This window comes from Pelophylax lessonae (genome assembly GCF_965119305.1).
Source record: "Pelophylax lessonae genome assembly, chromosome: 2".
NCBI classification, from domain to species: Eukaryota; Metazoa; Chordata; class Amphibia; order Anura; family Ranidae; genus Pelophylax; species Pelophylax lessonae.
The window spans coordinates 550,144,317-550,165,884 of record NC_138769.1 but is presented as its reverse complement, the minus strand read 5'-3'; the positions used below and the strand labels follow the sequence as shown (position 1 = coordinate 550,165,884).

Below are 21,568 nucleotides of genomic sequence, written 5' to 3'. Positions count from 1 at the left end.
CCTTATACTCCCCCGATTTCTGGGCCAGGCACCACTCACTCTCCCCTAGTTTAAGGGCAGTGCTCTCTTGGCCATTGGGCCATTTCCACTGGACAAGAATGAATTTGTAATGCAGCTTAGTCGAGAAGTCAGGGAAGTTAAGGCGATGGCGACAACAGGGTCAGAGGAGCAGACAAAAGTTCTCCTTAGCCAAGGTAGAAGCCAGTATCTTGTCATGTTTGCTCTTAGGCAGCACTTCTATTTAAAAAGTATTACAGAGCTGAAAGACTTGACTTTCAAATTCAAACTACAGAAAGCATTTCCAGCTGTGGAAGTGCCACTGACCACTAAAGCATATCATATTTCTTTGTTTTTATATTCTTTATCCATAATTACTAACAATGACTTTAGTTAGTCCTGAGCTTTTAAAAAAAAATAAAAAAAAAAAAAAGTATGTATACATATATGGGAGGAGTGGGGGGTTTATTTTAGTTTAATGAACATGCATTATTAACAGGCTTGACGCAAATGAATGCATATAGTTTAACTTCTTTAAGCGTTGTTATGGAGGAACAGTGCAGTATATGTAGTAAATGCAGTGACGTTTCTATGTAAAAAGTTTTAAAAAGTCTTACACTAAATCAGTAGGAATGAAAATTTGTCTAGCATCTCTTATTTAAATGACAATTCCCATATATTTAAATATAAAATACCACACTTAGTAGTGAAAGGAAAAAAGGAAAAATAAAACAAATGTTGTTGATGAAAATCAAATGAGATGAAAGTGAATATACTGTGCAAAGGTCTGGCCACTAACAACAAAACCTTCCCTTTAAAGTAATAACTACACACGACAAAAGGGCAGGGCTATGCTGTTGATAAATGGCCGACAATGTATCCATATTACTTTTAGTGGCAAATTAAGGTTTCCACCGCAAACTTGTTTTCAAAGTGAGTAATTCTGGAGCAGCCCTGAAGATCCCGTTTCTGTCTCCCTGTGAAAAGATAAAAATAGATTTAATTTATTTTGAAGGACTTTCAAGTAATATATTTTGATTTAAAAATTGCAGTTCTGTGTGGACAGTCCTGTAACCCTTTCACTGCCAGGTCCGTCCAGCATATGGACCTACAGCACTGCTTCCTGTGCTGCACTCCTCCTCCTAGAAGCTCATGGTCACTTCAGTGACCATGAACTTATGGGAAAACTGTTCAGCAGACTCTGCTGAACAAACGGATAGCTCTGATCAGTGGTTGAGAAGCCATTTTACGTAAAATGTGACCTACTTGTCCAAAAAGATAACATCCCCCCCACCTCACTGATGACCGGGCCCCCCCACCAGCAGCTGCTGTCAGATTGCTGTCCGGATAGGCATATAACAGGTTGAACTGATCCCTAAAGCCTCGTACACACGCACAGATTGTTGGCCGACCGATCTGCCGTCTTTTGTCCAGTGTTGTTTGTTGGTTGAAATGTGCTCTAGACTTGCACTGGACTTTTGTTGGCCAACAAAAACCAACTTCAGAAGTGATGTCATGTGATGGTTGACTTTCCGTGTGTTTTTTCTTCTCTGAGCATGCCCAGTCTTGCTCATCTGATTTTTGTCTGCCGAAATCTGTACTGACTGAGGAACAAATCGGCCGTTCTGTTGTTGGCCAACAAAAATTTTATAGCATGCACACCAGATTTTTTTTCGGCCGAAAAGTCGCAGTTGGTTGTCAGAAGCATCATACTAACAAGCCTACAATCGGCCGACAATTTAGGGCCAACAATCTGTGCGTGTGTACGAGGCTTAAGTCACCAGAACATCCACTGCAAAGGCTAGAGGGTTCCTGAGGCTGGAGCCAAACCTGCTTAGTTTGCTACTGAACACGGAAATCAGGCGATTCACATCTGGTAACCCCCAAGGGTTGAAGATTCTCCAAGGTCCATGTCCACAAGGGAGGAATTTCACCTGACAATTTTTCCTCCTCGGATGTGCACAGAGAACTGGGTTGGAATGGGAGGTTCCACCCAAGTCTGTTTTAAATTTATTTCGCTTTTTAGCTGCGAGACTTCTGGTTTCTCCCTGATGGTTGATGTATGCTACTGAGATGGCATTGCGAGAATAAATCTTGGTTGGATGACCCCACAGACAATAGGTCAAGAATAGGGATTAAGAGAAACTTCTAACAACCAAGTCTCTTGAACTGAGAGAATATGCAAGATTCCTACCCAGTGCAGTGGGCTAGCATCCGTCACAAGAACCTTCCAAAGCATTGGTAGGATAGGGGGGTTCCCCATCCCCCAAATTTCAGAGCCGAACCTTTGACCCACCATGCCTGGTTTCGCTAACCGGGTATATGGGATGATCCAGAAGCTGCGTCCTCTTGTCCTACACTACCGGTATTGAGATAAAATGTCCTGGAGTGAAATTGGAAACGTGAATGCCTTGAGCAAGGATACCACCAGAGGAGACAGTGGCAGTGCTAATTTCTGGAGATTAAGGCCCCTTTCACACAGGCGGACCGTTCAGATCCGTCTGTCCGTTTTTTGGCGGATCTGAACGGTCACCCCTTGCATCCCTATGGGGCATCAGATGTCAGCGGAGACATGTCCACTGACATCCGATCCGTCCAATCTGGATGGAAAAAGTGTGGAGAACAGCTGTCATCCTCCTGCTCAGCGGGGGATTGGCGGATCGATCCCCCGTTGAGATAATTGGAGTCCGTCCGACAGACGGGCTATGTGAAAGGGGCCTAAAGGATACACTCAGGCTGTCAGAGCCCGAGCTGGCCCTCAATAGAAGGTCCTCTAGATACCCCACTATGCCCTAAGAGCAAAGCAGTGCAAGAACTGGGCTAGCACTTTTTTTGAAGACCTGAGGTGCATTGGACAGGCCAAAGAGAAAAAAGTCAACAATTCAATAATGTTGAGTGCTCACAACAAAATACGGGTAGAATTGATGCGTGGAAATAGGGACATGCAAGTAGGCATCATTAAAGTCCACAGAGGCAGAAGGTCTCCCAGATGGAGAGAAACAAAACAATGACTGATCTAGCAGGTTCCATGCAAAACTTTTGTACCAGGAAGAAGGTGTAGGGAACCTTTAGATCCAGTATGGGCCGGATGTGGCCCCCTTTTGCCTCGGGGATGGTGAATTGGCTTGAATAAAAAAAAAAAAATAAAAAAAAAATATGGAAGAGCACTCTGTTTCTTGGACAATGGCTATGACTCGATGATAGTGGAGCTGCTTAAAAGCAGGGCGAAGGTCTGCCAGTCTCTAGCTAGTTTGACAACATGATATAGGGAGGAGGTAGAGACAGGTTGTAACATATGAATATAATGTTCTTGACTCAAACCCTTAAAAATGTGCTGGAACCAGATGGCCACAAAAGCCAACAAATGACCACCCACTCTGAGAAGTGGGGGCACTACTTCATACATGAGGAAGACTTTTTCTGGGGCAAAAAGAGTAATCTCCTTGGTAATCTCCCCGATGATGTTGTCCAGGGATTCACCAAAGAGGTGAAATCCGTGGCTCAAAAGGCATTCGCAAGAGGCTTTTTGCAGAAATGCTCCATGAGTCAACGGGTTTTCTGAAGGTGTGCAAAAAGGATTCTGGATAGCTGGAGAGCTGGAGTTTAATATTCGCTAGTCAGTCAAAAAAAGGAGAAAAGTAAGGCCACGGGCATGTGCTGCAGCTGCTGAAGAAGAACAAAAGGATTCATTAGGATAATAGATCCAGGATCCCAGGACACGATCATAGATCAGATCGCTGAAGTCTGGGAAATGGACATAATCACAATGGCAGGCTGTAGGGCAAAGCAGGGCAGGGAGGAATTCTAGCCACTTATCCATCAGGAATTTAAACACAGGGATATCCACAAGAGTTAGAATCTTAATACAGGAAATGGCTGGGTCCACCATGGGGACTGTCCACTTCTAGAAACCCCTCTTCAATAAGGCATTGCTGGGCAAACCGTTTAGGAGGATCAAAGACTTTATACAGGTTAGGCTAATACAACCCTGGATGCAGTGGGGAATGTACTGGAAACAATTTTAAATGTGCTAGGGGCTTTTCAGAGAGTCCAGACTATTAGGTTTGTGTATAGCTGACCAAGGTAGCTTCAAGTATAGACAAGGACTGCGTCAGTAAGGACTGAGATGGTATCCTTAAGTTCTGAAGTTATGTTTGCAGACAGACTCTTGTACCAACTACTTAAATTTGGATAAAGTAGAATCCTCCTCAGTTAAATGTGCAGAAGCAACTGCAGCCCCAAGGAATTCAGAGTTGGATTGTGGTGAAGAGGCTGCGGGAGCATGCTTGGGGCACCTGCTTTTTGAGTCTGCCATTCTTCCCATAGAGTCAGACATTGTAGCAGAGAATATATCCCTAGATTTAGACAGTAGGAGGTTGCCCCTGCAGGGTTAAAGGGGTGCTACAGTAAGGACTGGGAACAGTGATCTGGGCTATCAGTGTCAGGCCCCTTAAGGAGGACATTGAGCCTTGCTGGAAGTAGGAGTTATACTGAGCTATCCTTTGCCCCTTTGTTTCCCCAACATCTAATGTCCTGAAGGCAGCCACATAACCCAATGTGTCGTAATACTTCATCCTGTGTCCCTTAAGCGATTAAGAAACAATTATAAATACTACAAAAAAAAAAAAAAAAAAAACACAGAGTTTCACTGTTGTGTATTCATTCTGACACAAAGCTAGGTTGCAAAAAAGTTACCTCGAACCGGCTCTCTGCGCTGCAGTTTGTAGGTCTCCTTGTCCTGGCAGAGGCGGCGAATAAAGACACCCAGCTGGTCTACATTCTCAATGCGATCTGTGACAACCATCTGTTCATGAATTAAGTAGGACTGGGGAAGGTATGTTCCAGCCTAAAATTGGAAAGACATTTTTCAGAAGTATTTTATATCTGAAATACTGACTTAGTCTCCCAAAGCGGTTTAAAATAGGCCATGCAAATTAAAAAGTCTCAAAGTTTCATTGTGTGCACTCACCTGATTAGGTACGTCACATAAACAAGGAAGATTTTTAGATATGGCTATGAACTGCACAAACATGTTCTAAGAAACCTGCTATTAAAAGAAACAAGGTGGATTCTTTTGCAGCCTTCTTCTGAAAATACTAGCCCCTCGTCACTGACATGAAAGAAGTATACAGATAGTGATCTGACTTTACTCCAAAATTTCCTGATCTGCATACTTGTTCCAGGTCAGTGACTCACATTTAAAGCCAATAGGTTAGCATACCATCCACGCAGCCACCATTTTTAGAAGACGACCTGCAAGAGAAGGCTCTTAGAATATACCATATGTAATGCAGACCCCAGAGAGCACAATGCACTGGGGTGCTTTTACCAGCAGCACTGCTGGTAAAATCAGTTTCATACTGCAGGCACCCAGTTTTTCAGGGGTTTCATAGGCGCCCTGGAGTGAGATTTTCTACTAAGCTATACAGGCAGGGCTGCTGATAAGCCAGTACAACCAGCCCTGTTGTACCGGGCCCGGGCTCTATCAGTCCAGCAGGGGGCCCGGGCAGCTTTATAGTTATTTCTGCCTAAATAAATAAATAAAAAAATTCTAAAACCATACCCTCTTCAACTTGCTTATCAGAGGGTATTTTCCTGGGCCCCATTGGGTTAACATAGGGGCCCAGGAGAGGTCAGCAGAGGAGGGACTTTTTTTCCCCTTTTCGGGTGCAGGGAGACAAGCAGATGTGCTGCCCATATCATAGTTCCGGTCCTGGCCACCCACTGCCTATGTTTTCACTGGCGGAGTGATTCATTTCTGCACTGCTCCCTCAGTAAGTTTCACGGACAGAGGGAGAGACTGATGTGAGGCGGCTGGAGGCTGAGAGGGAAGTGCAGGCTTATTCTGATGACGGGTGGTGCTGCACAGCTGCTCTGTCACAGTGTCACATTGCTGTTGGGTGCTGATTATGTTAACTTTATGGCTGTACTGTATGTTGCAGATTGTAACAGTACAGCCATAACAAAATCAGCAACCAACAGTGACACTGACAGAGCAGCTGCTGTGCTCAGATCGTTATAATGATGGTAATCATAACCATGAGATGCTTGGTTACATTTCTGTTAGGGAGGGCAGTAAATGGCTGAGCTGTGTTTTTTAGGGCCCCCAACAACTTCCCATAAGAAATATTTGCCCAAGCTTTCCATTAAGATCTGCCAGACATTTTCTTGTGCAGACCTCTATGTAGCTCTACAGAAGTCTGGATGTAAATGAACTGCTGCCTGTTTACATCCACCTACCTCTGGATCTGTTCAGTTCCTGAAAAAAATGGAAAAGGACTGCATCCTTTTATATCCATACAGACCTAAACATGACAGATCAAACATAGGCTGATGTAAATGGACACATTGCCATTTACATCTGGCCACCCTTAGAGCCATCACAAGTCTCCCCTATCCACTGTGTGGTGTATGCGGACACAGACTGAACTGGCACAGATGTTTTAACACTGACATCTATGCCGATAAGCTTCAGTTCAGCAAGGGAATCCACTCACAGATTCCTTGCTAAGCAGAGAAGCTCTGCTTGAAAGAGCCCTTATGCTGGAAATGTAGCGGCATGGAAAGTACATATGTGACAACCATAAAGCTTTTAGCACAGCAAAAATTATCCCCACTGGACCATCCACCATGTTGCCTGCTGGCCACAATCCTATTCAACTGTTATTAGGATTTTTAAGTGGTTAAAACAGGTGCTGAAAAGGTGATGCAATGCTTCCTCCAACCAGCCAAATGCTCTCTGAAGAGAGATATGGATGCAGATCACTCTTCAAAGAGCAATGCTAGTGTGAAAAAGCTCAAAGATTTTTAAATAATTATTGGAGTGCATGCTTCAGCTGATTTAAAGGCATCATAGATGTACCTTAAGGCATCGGGGATAAGTTCACCTGTTAAAAAAAAAATTATGCACATTTCTTTGCAGGTAAAAAAGATGTGCATTTATTATTTTTTTCTTTTGGGGCCTGTAAAGCATTGCACCAGTGATCAGCAGATCCCTGGTACCATGCAGGTCTTCTTCAGATTTGTCAGTATATCTGTGTGCCTGTACATCCTGTACAGGCTTGCAGATACACTGACAAGAAATCAATGAACTACCACGGTGCTCCACAGCACCATTGTAGGTCTTTGAGAACTATAAGCCGACAGCCACAAAGGATGTGGGGCCTTGTAGTTCATTCACACACTAAATGAACTACAAGGTAGGTGTGTGAATGAATGACGTGGCCATGTGGGGTTGATTTAAAAAAAAAGTGATAGCTAGTACGGGAAAGGTCTTCCCATACTGCTGCCACAGGGGCAGCGAGTGGCGGTTGCAGGATTTGGAACATGTTAAATGTTCCATCCTAAAATTGAGTGGAACATGTTCCCAAAGGTCAACTTATGCTTTAAAGAAAATGTATGCCTAAGTCCCGGTTCACATTAGCAGGAACACTGCAAATCTACTGCATGTTCCCGCATCGCATCCGCAGCACAGGCAGTTCACACTGCCATATGCGATACGCTGGGGGTGTAAATTCAAAGTTAACGACACCCCAGATCAGATCGCATATCACAGTACGAGCTCACAGTTCACACAGGAATTGGATCGCACTAGTGTGAACCACCATGCGATCGGATTCTGCTGCGGGCCATAAAAAAGGGTCCTGTGCGAGTGCACTGCGATTGCGGTGCGAATTCAGCCAAACAGTATGGTTGAATTCGCACCGCACAGACATCGCATGTGATTTTAGGAGCAGTGTGCTCCGAATCATATGCAATCATATGCAATGTCCGTGAACGCATATGTGTGAACCGGTCACAGTCAGTGGCAACATTCTCATTAAAAAGGGATGATCTCAGGTGTGTTTGAAGCCTAGTCTAATCAAATTTATAACAGGCAGGAGAAAAACAAATATCACTTGAGGACAAGGCTGTATTTTGTTGAGGTGGGCGGGGTCAGGGGGGCCCCCTTAGGTAGGCTGTACGGGGCCCCATGATTTCTAACAGCGGCCCTGTATACAGGCATTATCCAATACAATAAACTTGTTTCTACCTGCCTACAGCAAAAGGGCTGTAGCTTTTAACAATTAGAGATTTTATCGCAACATTGTAAGAAATCTAAAAAAAAAATTCTGTAACAGTCACAGTAGTAATCATACTATTTACTGTCACCCAAACATACTAGAACATACCTTGATGTTGATGAGCAGCTCCAAGAAATTCTTTGGTGGCATAACAATCGAGGTGTTCAGAGGGATCACATAGCATTTGTTCAGGCTAAGATCAAGGTAAGCAGTGAGTTTCTGTGGGAAAAAAGACTAGTTAGACCAAAGCATCCTTCAGCACATAATTAATTAGAATATAAAAGTGACACAATTATATACAATATATTTTTTGATTTGGAAAACTGATTTTAGCAAAAAAAATTAGCCTGGGCTATTTAACAGTTTTCTATTAACTTCTTCCGATCCGCGCTATAGCCGAAGTACGGCTACAGCGCGGACTCGAATTTCCGGGAGGCCGTCTTAAACGGCCTCCCAGAAACAGGCTCCCCGCGCGCTCCCACATTGGGGAAAATATGTGTCGGCCGTGTCCCTTGGACACAGCCAATCACAGATCGTGGTAAATGGCCAATCACAGCGGCCATTTACCACGTGATCGGCCCATGCAATGAGAGATGATCTCATATGTAAACATATGAGATCATCTCTCATCGCCAGCTCTCCTTCCTCACACAGAGACTGCATGTGAGGAAGGAGCAGAGCCGATCAGCCGTTCGGGGACACCGAGGAATGTAATCAGGGCACTGATCACCAGTGCCCTGATTACACAAGGTAAATAAAATACACTAAGTGCCCACCATCAGTGCCCGCCATCAGTGCCCATAGTGCTGCCAGTCAGTGCCCATCAGTGCCTGCTCATCTAGGCACTGATGAGCACTGACTGGCAGCACTATGGGCACTGATGGTGCTGCCCATCAGTGCTGCCCATCAGTGCCACCCATCAGGTTCCAGCAGTGCCGCCTCTCAGTGGCCATCAGTGCCGCCCCTCAGTGCTCATCAGTGCGCCATATTAGTACCTCCTCATCAGTGCCCATAAGTGCCACCTCATCAGTGCCCATAAGTGCAGCCTATCTATGCCCATAAGTGCAGCCTATCAGTGCCGCCTCATCAGCGCACATCAGTGAAGGAGAAAAATTTATTTTCAAAATTTACTCGCAGAAAATAAGAAAAACTTTTTTTTTCTTCAAAATTTTCTGTCTTTTTTCTTTTTTTGTAAGAAATAAAAAACCCAGGAGGTGATTAAATACCACCAAAAGAAAGCTCTATTTGTGTGAAAATAATGATAAAAATTTCATATGGGTACAGTGTAGCATGACCGCGCAATTGTCATTCAAAGCGTGAGAGCACTGAAAGCTGATAATTGGCCTGGATAGGAAGGGGGTGAAAGTGCCCGGTAGGCAAGTGGTTAAGGAATATATTATGTCTGTATTTAGGGCATCAGAAAAACAGTGCTGTTCAAATGGTTTAGGAAGGTGTGAAAAAAAAAATGCTGTCAATTAGGAATGCTTTCAGAAATAGAAGTGTTAGTTTTTTTGATCAACAAAATGAAAAGTAAATGAAGAAAAGAGAATTCAAAATCAATATCAATATTTAGTGTGACCATCCTTTGCCTTCAAAAACAGCAACAATTCTTCTAAGTACACTTGCACACAGTTTTAATAGAAACCTTAGCAGCAGGTAGGTTGTTTCAAACATCTTGGAGAACTAACTACAGATCTTATGTGGATGTAGGCTGCCTTAAATCCTTTGGTCTTTCATTTACTCTCAGACAGACTATGTTGAGATCAGGGCTCTGCAGGGTCAAACCATCACTTCAAGGACTCCTGGTTCTTCATGCTGAAAATAGTTCTGAATGACATTGGCTGTATGTTTGGGGTCATTGTCCTGCTGCAGAACACATTTGGGGCCAAACACACCTCCCTGATGGTATGGTATGATGGACAGGTATCTGCCTGTATTTCTCAGCATTGAGGACACATTGACCATTGACCAAATCTCCACCATGCTTTACTGTTTGTCTGCAGACACATTATTGTACTGTTCCCCAAACAGTGAACAAACTGCCTCCTGCTGCAGCCAAATTTTGACTCTTCAGTCCAGAGCACATGCTACCATTTTTCTGCACCCCAGTGCCTATGTTGTCATGCATAGTTGAGTCACTTATGCCCAGTACACACGATCCAAAAATTGGACGACGTTCCGTCCGCTTTGGTTTGGTTGCTAGGAACTCTCAATTATATTCGCAAATGCGAGTGGTTACTTACGATACGAATTTTCTCGGACGAGGATTCAAAAGCTTCCAGTATGTGTAACCACGCTGTAGCGTGTGAGGGGAAATGATGTCTACTGCTCACCATTTTTTTCAGACTAACAACATACTGATAATACGATTATCGTACGATGTGTTATAATACGATCAAAATTTTATGCTTGCACGACCGGATAATATCGGGCGAAATGTCGTAATCGCCTCTCGTAAGCTGTGTACTAACGATCCGATTATCGTCCGATCTTTTCACAAGCGTTATTTTTCGTCCGATTTTCGGAACGTGTGTACGGGCTATTAGCCATGTTTCCATTTCAGCAGTATTGCTTTTTTGGCCGCAATTCTTCTATGAAGACAACATTTGGCCAGACTTCCCCAGGGAGTAGGTGGTGTACCTAGGATCCCACTGGTTTTGCTTCTGTGCTCAGTTTTCCCATAGTATATGACCTGTGACATGAAACTGCATAACAATATAAAAACTTAACCTTGGTAGCAGAGTTAGGCTGTTCCTCACCCAGTTTTAGGCCTCCAACACAGCTGTTTTTGTTTCAGTTAAAGACTGTTTCAACCTACGTATTAACCACTTGGCGACCGGCTGCCGTATAATTACTGCTGCAAAATGCCGCTTTTGCTCGAAACAATGTACCTGTAAGTCGTTTAATTCTTTAGCCACTAGATGGCACAATCGCACCGTGATTGGCTAGCAGGGATGTCAATATGTGGGTCCAGCGGACCCAATGTCGACCAGCCACCTGCGATCATCCCTTGGAGAGATAGAATGGTGATCCTCCTATGTAAACAAGGCAGATTGCCGTTCTGCAAGGGGACAAGGTAAAGATAGTGTTCCTGCTATGGAGGAACCTGGATCTCTGTCTTCCCCCAATCAGTGTAACCACCCCACAGTTAGTAAGCAACCCCTAGGGACACGTAACCCTTTGCCAGCCCCTGATGTGAACCCCTTTTCTGCCAGTGTCGGTGCAGTGACTGCATTTTTTTTTAGCACTGATCACTATTAGTGCCACTGGTCCCCAAAAAAAGGTCAGATTTGTCCGCTGCAGTGTCGCAGTCCCACTAAAAATCCCTGATCATCGCCATTACTAGTAAAAATATAATAAATAAAAATTCCATAAAAATATTGCATCATTTGTAGACGCTATAACTTTTGTGCAAACCAATCAATATACTATTAGGATTTTTTTTTATTTTATTTTTTTGTGGAATACATATTGGCCTAAATATATGAAAAAAATTTGATTTTTAAAATTTTTTTTGTTGGCTGTGTTTTATAGCAGAAAGTAAAAAACTCCAAAAGCTCCATTTGTGGGGGGGGGGGGGGGGGAAAAGATGTAAATTTTTTTGGGTACATCGTCGCACGACCATGCAATTGTCAGTTAAGCAGTGCCATATCGCAAAAAAGGCCTGGTCTTTAAGGGAGTAAAACCTTTCGGTCTAGAAGAGGTTAAATTGATGATCATTAGCACCTGCTTGGTATAATTGGTTAATCATACAACTGAGTCTAATCCTACAAAATCCCTGACTTTGTACAAATTTATATTTAGATTTATCTTCTGTTAGCTCCCTTTGCATCTTGTAAATTGATAATAAACAAATCAAAATATTTTTGAAAGCATTCTTGACTTTACAGCATTGCTCCACACCTGACTAAACTTTTGCACAATACTGCAGAACACAGAAAACTTTTATACTTTGAAATAAATTCATGGATTTTAAAGTGCAACAGTAACCTACACCATTAGGCAAAACAGCAACTCCGCAGACATTCAGACCCTAAAATTTTAGAGCTTAATATAGGTTTATACAGTAAAAGCATCCATTTTACTGTGCCAATAGGGAGAATTCAGTACTTTAGCTTACCCATGATCCTGGTATAACCACTTGCTGCCCAGGAATTTATATAGATACGGTGGAGCTGCAAGTGGTTAAAGCATATTTCCACTTCTGCAGTCAAATTTGAGAAAACCCCATGTTTGTTATGTGTTCCTATTCACACAGCATGCCTAAATTAAACAATAATATATATCTCTCATCTTTTAAATGTTTCTCAGAAGTAGGTAATGGATGACTGCAATGTTTTTTTGAACAATGTTAGAGTGAGCCTGCCCCAAAGTCAGTGCTCATCAACATACAATGCAAGAATGTATTCTGGCCATTGGAATGAATTAATGCTCAAACTCGCCTAAACGTGTCTAGAAACATTTAGGCACTTTCAGCGGTTTGCTGATCTTCAGCTCCCCTCCTGACTGTAAAAGCTCCTCCAACATGCCTATAAATGCCTGTGTGGGCAAGCAAAAAAAAAAAAAAGAACAAAAACACGCGCAAAATGCCTGCAAAAAACAGATTAAGCCCAGTGTGCATGAGGCCCAAATAAAATAATAATGAATAAATAAATGAAAAACAAAATGCATGGACGCAGCCACTACATTTAAAGAGTCAATAGGTACAAAATAACAAATATTAATTTGTATTGGTATTGGAGTTAACCTATCATCTTGTTCCGCAACCTTTTGCGGAAATACTGCCAACAATTTTTGTAGCTCTCATTGACATTTTTGCACCTGCCAACAGGTAGGTAGGCCCATACTTCTTGAACAAATTGCTCCAGCCGTCTATGTCATCTGTGACATGAGGGGGCGGGGTCTCCGGATTACATCGGGTGGCCACGCCCTTAATGGCTATATAATAAGCTGCAGAGACCGGAGACCGGCATAATCACCGGAGACATCATCTGAGGAGGACCGGAGGAAGAAGAAGAGCCGAGGGCAAAAGAGCAGAATATTGGACAGCAGAAGAGCAGAAGATTGGACAGCAGAAGAGCGGACAGCAAAAGAGGAGAAGACAAGAAGAGCGAAGTCCGGATGAAGATTTTCAATAAAAAAACTTTCCAAAACGTCTCCTGTTGTTATGTACATACACTGCCTTTTATGGGGTGAATGGGTAGGGGTACAGTGTACCCCATATCCAATCATATGGGGGGCCACCCTTGTTAAGGGGGCTTCCAGATACCGAGAAGCCCCCTGCCCGCAGACCCCCACAACCACCGGCCAGGGTTGTGGGGATGAGGCCCTTGTCCCCATCAACATGGGGGCAAGTTGCTTTGAGGTGGGGGGTGCAGAGCTCCCCCTGCGCCAAAGCACCAATACCCCCCCATGTTGAGGGCATGGGGCCTGGTATGGTCCGGGGGGGGGGGGGGGGGTGTTTCCGCTCGCTCGTCACCTCCCCCTTCCTGCCCTACCAGGCTGCATGCTCGGATAAGGGTCTGGTATGGATTTTGGGGGGACCCCACACCGTTTTTTCGGTGTGGGGCTACCCTCAAATTCCATACCAGACCCGAAGGGCCTGGTTTGAAACCTCGGGGGGACCCCCACGCAGTCCCCCCCCCCCCATTTTTGGTGTGGAGTTCCCCCTCAAGATTCTCACAGCGCAAGTCGGATCAGGATGATCCGACATGTGGTGCGCCTTCCATTCAAAGCAATAGGCTCCCATAGGGAACCATTGATTTTGAATGGAAGAAAAAAAAAAAAAAAAACGTATAACGTGGCTGAACGTACTTCATCACGTTCGGTCGCGTTTGGTCCCGTTTTTGCGTTTGAAACGCCGGGAAACACACGTTCGAACGCAAATAATTGCGTTCCAAAAAATGTCCCTGAACTCAACTGCCTGCAAATGACTGTAAACGACCCTGTGTACATGGACAGAAAAGCAAACATGCAGGTGGGTTCAGGGGCTTCTGAAAAACACGCCCAACTGCTCCTAAATGGCCATTTACAACGTCCCGTGTACATGGAGCCTAAGACAACACTTACTTGCCTTCTCAGGTCCATGTTCAGTATGGTGTACATTAGAAAATCAAAAACAAAGAGTAAATAAGCTGACTGACTAATTACTAAACTGAAGACGTGTAATACTAAAATTACAAAAAAAAAAAAAAAAACATTTAAAATATCACTGATTTACCTATAATCGTTTCTATGGGTACCAACAAATAAGCCCAGGCCTTTTTAAGAATATCTTTGTAGAACATGTAACAATGTATCTATTTTCACACCTTCTTTGCTATACTGTATGACATACCAAAGGCAGGCAAGGTATACAAGAGACTATTTCGAGTTTAACTTCCTCACTTTTCAGGAAGAATGAAGCATTATATCAATGAGTCTTAGGAGTACCTACAAATATGTCCACATATGCAAGCACTGAAGCAGTTCTCTTAGCAGCCCAGGTCCCCCCCTGCTTTCTACCAGGAGAATCCTGGAATCCATCAAATCCCTAATGTAGACACAGAGAAAGGGCTCTGGAAAGGGAGAGCAAGGCGAGTAGCTGAAAGCTCCATTATGAACATCTGGTGAACCTGAGTATTGCGCCACAGTGCCTGTAGCTACACTAGGTCAGCGAGGCCATGTTCTAAAGTGGATTTACTTCTTCTTAGGCATATGTTAACCCTTAAACGTCCATAACCTGGTTTTACATACATTTTAGGCAAATCAAAATCATCACAGATTACAGCAAAAAAAAAAAAAAAGAATTTGTTTAGAAGCATTTATGAAAAAAAGATCTACACTAAATGGCTTCAAAAACAAAGAGCAGAGTTCTTTAATTCTTCCTGTTGCCAAAAGAGATTACAAGTAAAACCGGATCTTCTGAACACAAGGAGATCAGAGTACAAAAGGTGTATTGCTTTTCCTATCTATCTAGAAATTAGAGTCACTGAACAAAGTTCATAGTTAAGTGTAGACTTCTTGTCAGAGGAAAAGTAAAAGCAACTACTAGTAAACTTATTTGTTTATGCCAACTGGTGTTTTACATTTATTCAACATATGCACTTATTAGAACTTTGAGAGAGCGTGTAATATGCCTTGTTAGGCAATCAATCAGCACAATATATGATATATGCCACTACCCCACCAAAAGCATTATGACATTAAACAAAGCCCAGAAGCATTCCCCATAATATGAAAGGGACAAATAAGCCAGCAGAGAGTAGAGAAAAACGAAAAAGGGAAGAGGGACACTAAATTAGTACAACAGGAAGAAGTATCTTCTTTATAAATCCCAAAGATCCAAGAAGCCAGAGTGATACAATTCCACTCTTGGGTGGACCTACCTGTTCAAAAGTGTAGAAAACACACAAAACTATGGATTAGTGACTGCTGCCCCTAAACTAGCCATCGAAAGCACAATTTAGCACATTAAAAAGTTATAAGAAAATGGAGCTTACCCTGTGAAAATCGTGTACAATATCAGCAGGGTCACTATCAGCAAATTCTGGGACGGGCACATTGATCAGTTCGACTTCTTCATCTTCCAGAATCTGAATTCTCTCCTTAAATGAGTGGTATCGAATACGGGAAGAGTCTGCGTAAGGCTCAGCAAGCGCCATATCATCATCAGTGTATCTTATTCCACAGAAGTAAACTCCACGCTATTAGAGAGGGAAAAAAAAAAAAAAAAAGGAGGTAAGCAGTGCTAGAATTATGAGAAATACCAACTATATGTATCTACTAGAGGGCATCGGGTTCAGCCATACTGCTGCACTCCAGTACTGACTAGTACAGATGTCTGTTCTTCAGCCAACTGAATACAGTTTATTGTGGCGTGCCATGTCTGCCTGGCAGCTGGAGCCTGAGGTTTCTGGGCTCTCTGCCCACTTCCTCCTCCACAGTGCAGCCTTTAGAGACCAGTCAGTCCTCTGGGGACTCTGTGCAGGGGAAGGGGGGAGGAAATGCACACTTCTGGGCTGAGAGGAAGAGGAAAGCCAAAACGGGAGATACCCACATTCTCCATTGATTTGGAACCCTTCCAATATAGCAGCCAATTTTCTAGAAGGCCAACATCCAAACTATTGTGCATTTCTATTTTTTTTAGGCATTCTGGATTTCAAATAAAAAAAAACAGTCAGGTAAGATACCACAAGAGAGGTATGCATTATTATAGATTGCAGTTTACAATAAAATGTAAGCATATTTTTAATGAAGTATGAAAATACAGAAGCTATAATAAAATGCAATATTAAGACTCTCATGCAGCATGTCACAAAATTACATGTAATTAATATACCAAACAACAGTCATAACAACCCTGAATTTAAAATAAAAAAAAAAAAATCCAGGTATAGAAACCAAAACCCAATGCTTATTTATTTTACTTTTAAGGTAAACGTTCTTATTTTAAGTTCAACCCCACTATTCATCACTCCTCCTGAGTAATTGAACCTACTATGTTATTTTGAATAGACACTCTCAGTCTCCGATGGAAATAAAGGGGAAAACTAAAACTCCATTTCATTCCTTGGATTCTTCTTTTACAATAAGTTTAAGATTTGTAACACTTGTACCTGGAATTCTGGCCAGCCAACTAAACCCAATTTGCACAGATTGGTGAAATGCTGACTATGACGTCAACCATGGAGGTAGAAACAAACAAGAAACTTTAAGGATTTAGAGAAGATCTGTAAAGGGTGGACCAAAATCCCTCCTGCGATGTGTGAAAACCTGGTAACCAACTACAAGAAACATCTTACCTATGTGCTTGCCAATAAGGGTTTCTCCAAGCACTAAGTATTGTTTTGGTTGAGGATCAAATACTTATTTTACTCACTGAACTGCAACTCAAATTTATAACATTTGTATCATGCGTTATTCTGGATTTTTGATTGATCTTTCTTTTATTTAATCTCTTGATTGTCTCCATTTAAAATACACCTATGATAAAAATTATAGACCCTTAATTTATTTGCAAGTGGGCAAACTTACAAAATCTGCAGGGGATCAAATATACATTTTCCCCATTGTATGCTTGCCTCCTTGCATCAATATTGGTGTGATGCTGTAGCTGTCCCACATCAGCTCTAAGACTGAACTGATTGATCACATGACTGCCGATCGCTCAGCTCTTGGTCTGCTCATAGCATATGACTGTTAGTGCTCTCCTCCATAGCTCACTGGAGAACTGGGTTGGAGAGGGGGCAGAAGTAGCTGGCTCCAGCTCTCAGCAGAGCGCAGATAGACTCAGCCAGCTGCCAATTAGGTATACTTCTCTTAAAAGGGATTGTAAAAGGCAGAATGTTTATCCTAATGCATTATACGCATTAAGATATAAAAAAAAAAAATTCAGCCCCCCTAATATTTACCTGAGCCCATCTTTATTCAGCGATGTTGCAGGAGATCCTCAGCTGACCAGGACTCCCCTCCTCATTGGCTGAGACAGTAGCGTGGCGCAATTGGCCTCCGCTGCTGTCAAAGTCAGTCAACCAATCACGAGATAAGGGGGGGGGGGGGGTTGTCGCTCCGTGTCTGAAAGGACACAGGGAGCTGTGACTGGGCTCAGGTGCCCCCACTTCAAGCTACTTGCTGTGGGGGCACTCAACAAGGGGGAGGGGGCCAGGAGCACAGAAGAGGGACCCGAGAAGTGGAGAATCCAGGCCACTCTGTGCAAAACCAACTGCACAGAGCAGGGAAGTATAACATTTTTTTTTTGTTTAAACAAACACCACAAGACATTACAATAACATTAAGCAGCCCAATTATAAAAAAAAAAAAAAAAAACTCTCTAAGGGCTCTTTCACACGGTCCGCCTCCGTAGGCGGATCCGTGTTGCTCAGCGGGGATCGATCCGCGATCCCCGCTGAGCCGGGCGGATGACAGCTCCGTCTCCGCTTGCAGAGCGGAGAGGGAGGTGTCTCAGCCCCCGCTGCCCTCTATGGGGGATCAGATGAGAGCGGACCGCTTGTCCGCTCTCATCAGATCCGCTCCGATTACTGAACGGATGGAAAAATAGGGTTTCCATCCGTCTAGATTTCAGCACAGGATCGGATGCGGATGGCAGCGGGTGTCAGCGGAGGTGTCTCCGCTGACACCCGCTGCCCTATAGAGCTGCATGGAGGATCCGATCAGATCCGCCTAAAAAAACTGACAGGCGGATCCGATCGGACCGCCCGTGTGAAAGAGCCCTAACTGCTCCTGATTAGAATGGCTTTGCATGCAAGAGAACTGATAAAAGGTCTCCCATAGTGTTTTATTTATAGATCTGCACTGGCCCTGTAGGGCTTCCAACATTTATGGTCTACTAAATAGGGCTTTGTTACATTTATTTCCACTACAGTGAGCAAATTACTTTACTAAACTTTCGGATCTTTCTCTCTTTCCTAAATGTGTTACATTGCAAGGTGATCTTACCTGTGAAACAAAATATCTGTAGAGGTATGCACCACCCAGCACGATACCAGCCAACATAAAGGCCAATCCAAAACACATGCACCAACACCAGGCTCGTCTCTGTCCAAGCGGTACAACTTCTTCCACCTCCTGCAAAAACAGACAAACATTTATGGCTCAACTTGTACAGATCTGCTCCCAGAAGTTATGGCATGATGACTTTATTAGATTACAAGTCTGCAGAGAAACTTAGTCCTCATATTGATGGGTGCCACATAACAAAAGCCCTATGATAACTATCATTATGATCCTGCATTAAAAAACAAGTGAAAATATTATATTATTCGTGTTATAATGTACAAGCTCATTCTGACATCTGTAGGGGTATAACATCTACAGACAAAAACAAGAGCCAGGCTGGATGGGAGCAAGGTCCCTTCGATATGAGGTGGGCTCCCTTGGGAGTCTGCCTACACAGAGGGGAAAATGTCTGTTGATGCTTGCTGAGCAGGCGGATGGCTGATCTGTGTCCACTCCGCTTAGGCAGACACAGACCGCTCTTCTCTATGGGCGGTCGGATGTAAACAAACTGCCTGTCCTTTTAAACCTGACTGCCATACGATCTGTCGGACAGAGAGGGAACGGACCCCCATACATACTGTTTTTAGCAGACAGGATCGGATCAGATGTCAGACACATGTCTGTTGACACCAGTTGCTCCCTAAAGCAGACTGGAATGTCCGATCGGGTCCACCTGATAGACAGGCGGACCCAACTGGTCCACTGGTGTGAAAAGGGGCCTAATGCTTAAGTGCTGGCTGGATGCATTACATTGATGTGAAAACATAAGGATTTAAGATAAAGCACTACCTTTAAACTGTTTGTTACCCCAACATTTTATATTCCCGAGATGTGCCTGCTGTACCCTGTACTAGTATGAGAAAGTATCCTGTTCTCTTCGTATTGGTTTCTTTATGTGACATCCATGGTGTTCCTGCTAGTCCCCCTGCTTTCCTATTAACAACTGACCACGCCAAGCAGGAGAGCACACCATGGTCAGTTCTCTAGCTGTGCTAGTGTACTCTTCTCCAATGATCAAACTTGTCCTGACACGCCCAAGCTACACAGACATTTACTGGGAAGCTTAGTGTCATGCTGTTTCTCCTCCCCCAGCTCTTATACAGCTGAGAACAGAGGGAATATAATCACTTAGAACATTTAAATATAAAAAAATGATATCTATACAAAAAGGTTTTGCCTTTCATTTCTATTTTAACATGAATGGGTTGTTTTACAAGGTGATTTTTAACAATCACTAACTCACTTACTATAGTACTTTATGGTATAAATTAATTTGTTATAAAAACGTAAGGAATTAACCCATAGATTCTATGATTCTCTCAATATGCTGTTAAAATGAAACTAGTTACAATGTAAAATTTTGCTGAACGGTTCGGCCTCATGCAAGCTAAAGAAAAAAAAAAAAAAAAAAAAACAACAAAAAAAAAACTATTTTTGTCTTACCGTAAAATCCCTTTCTCTGATGCTCATTGACATGTGTCAATGAGCGGTGTCGCTCCTGTCCTTGACCATTGGGTTATGCTGCCTCCTAAAGGAGTAGGACACTAGGCATAAAAAACTTCTGGCTACACACATGGGCAGTCCCCAGGGGGTGTACTCCCTCTCCCTGCTATAGTCACTCCGTTTTGTTACACGCAGTGTCAGGAGAATGATAACTCCACAGAGGGGTGGGTGGGTGCTGTGCCTGTCAATGATCAGAGAAATAGATTTTACGGTAAGTAAAAAATCCCATTTTCTCTTTCGTTCATTGGCGGACACCGCTCTGGTCATTCTTGACCATTGGAACATCCCAAAGCAGTGTCAAACATGAGGGGTGGGAAACAGCAAAAAATTCCCAAGGCTAAACATTAGCCAACCAGGAAACAGGGGCTCAACCCAAACAACTGGAGCCCACATAAAAAAAAAAAAAATATATATACACCCTCAAAGAAGATCAGGTCTGCTAAACCGCAGCCTGCAAAACCTTGCAGGCAATGGAAGCATCCGCAGATGCCAACACATCCACTTTATAAAACTTTGAAAAGTGTGCACCGACGACCAGGTGGCCACCTTGTAAACCCGAGTCACTGAAACAATGATGGAAGGCCCAAGAGGCACTAAGCGCCCTAGTAGAGTGCGCCTTGACAGGGAAATGAGGAACCTGATCCCTGATGGAAAAGACCTGAACCACCGTCTGTCTGATCCATCTGGAAATGGTTGAAGAGGAAGCAGACAACCCTTTGTGAGGTCCATCCGTGAGTACAAAGAGTATGACTTCCTGAAAGACTTCGTAGCTGCCAGGTACACCCTAATTGCCCAGACCACATCCAAGGCATGCAATTTCCTTAGGATGTTAAGGCCTGGGACTCAGGGAAGGCAACACAATGTCTTCATTAAAATGAAAGTCAGAGACCACATTAGGAAGGAATGACTGACAGGGGCGAAGCACCACCTTATCCATGTGAATACCCAAATAAGGTGGACAGGATAATGCCGCCAGTTCCGAAACCCTGTGTGCAGAAGTGATACCCACCCAAAAAGGACACCTTCTGGGACAGTGCAAGCAGGGGAATCTATATTGAATATTTTCAAAGTGAGGCTTCTATAAAGCTGAAAGCACCTAATTAAGATCCCAAGGCCGTAACGGAGCCGGCACTGGAGGGATCAAATGTCGGACACCCTAAAGAAAAGTACGCACAAGGGAGTGTGTGGCCAAAAAGGTAGTTGGAAAAAAACGCCAAGGCCGATACCTGGCACTTGATGGTACTCAAGGCCACTTTCTGTTCAACCCCCCTTAAAAGGAAGGTTAAGATCCAAGCCACCAAGGAGCAGGGATGAACCCCAAGAGACTCACACCACGCAAAGTCTTCCAGGTATGATGGTAGATCTTCCTAGATGTCGATTTTCTAGCTTTTAACAACGTAGGAATCACTAATTCAGACAGACAAACCTCTAACTTTAGCACCTGGTGTTCAACAGCCAATCCATCAAAGCCAGGGACTGTAAAACAGGGAGGAAAATCAGTCCTTGGG

At 43.4% G+C, this 21,568-nt stretch overlaps 1 protein-coding gene across 1 annotated transcript in view; it reads right to left on the bottom strand.

The window, feature by feature from the left end:
- Nucleotides 1-429: 429 nt before the first annotated feature.
- Nucleotides 430-21,568, bottom strand: part of ITM2B (integral membrane protein 2B) — a 51,433-nt gene continuing 30,294 nt past the window's right edge. The window contains exons 2-6 of the mRNA XM_082247075.1: nucleotides 18,498-18,626; nucleotides 15,542-15,745; nucleotides 8,169-8,279; nucleotides 4,693-4,843; nucleotides 430-974 (exon numbers count right to left, since the gene is read on the bottom strand). Of these exons, the coding sequence (XP_082103201.1) occupies nucleotides 889-974; nucleotides 4,693-4,843; nucleotides 8,169-8,279; nucleotides 15,542-15,745; nucleotides 18,498-18,626 (681 nt within the window). The 3' untranslated portion in view covers nucleotides 430-888. The remainder of the gene's footprint in view (nucleotides 975-4,692; nucleotides 4,844-8,168; nucleotides 8,280-15,541; nucleotides 15,746-18,497; nucleotides 18,627-21,568) is intronic.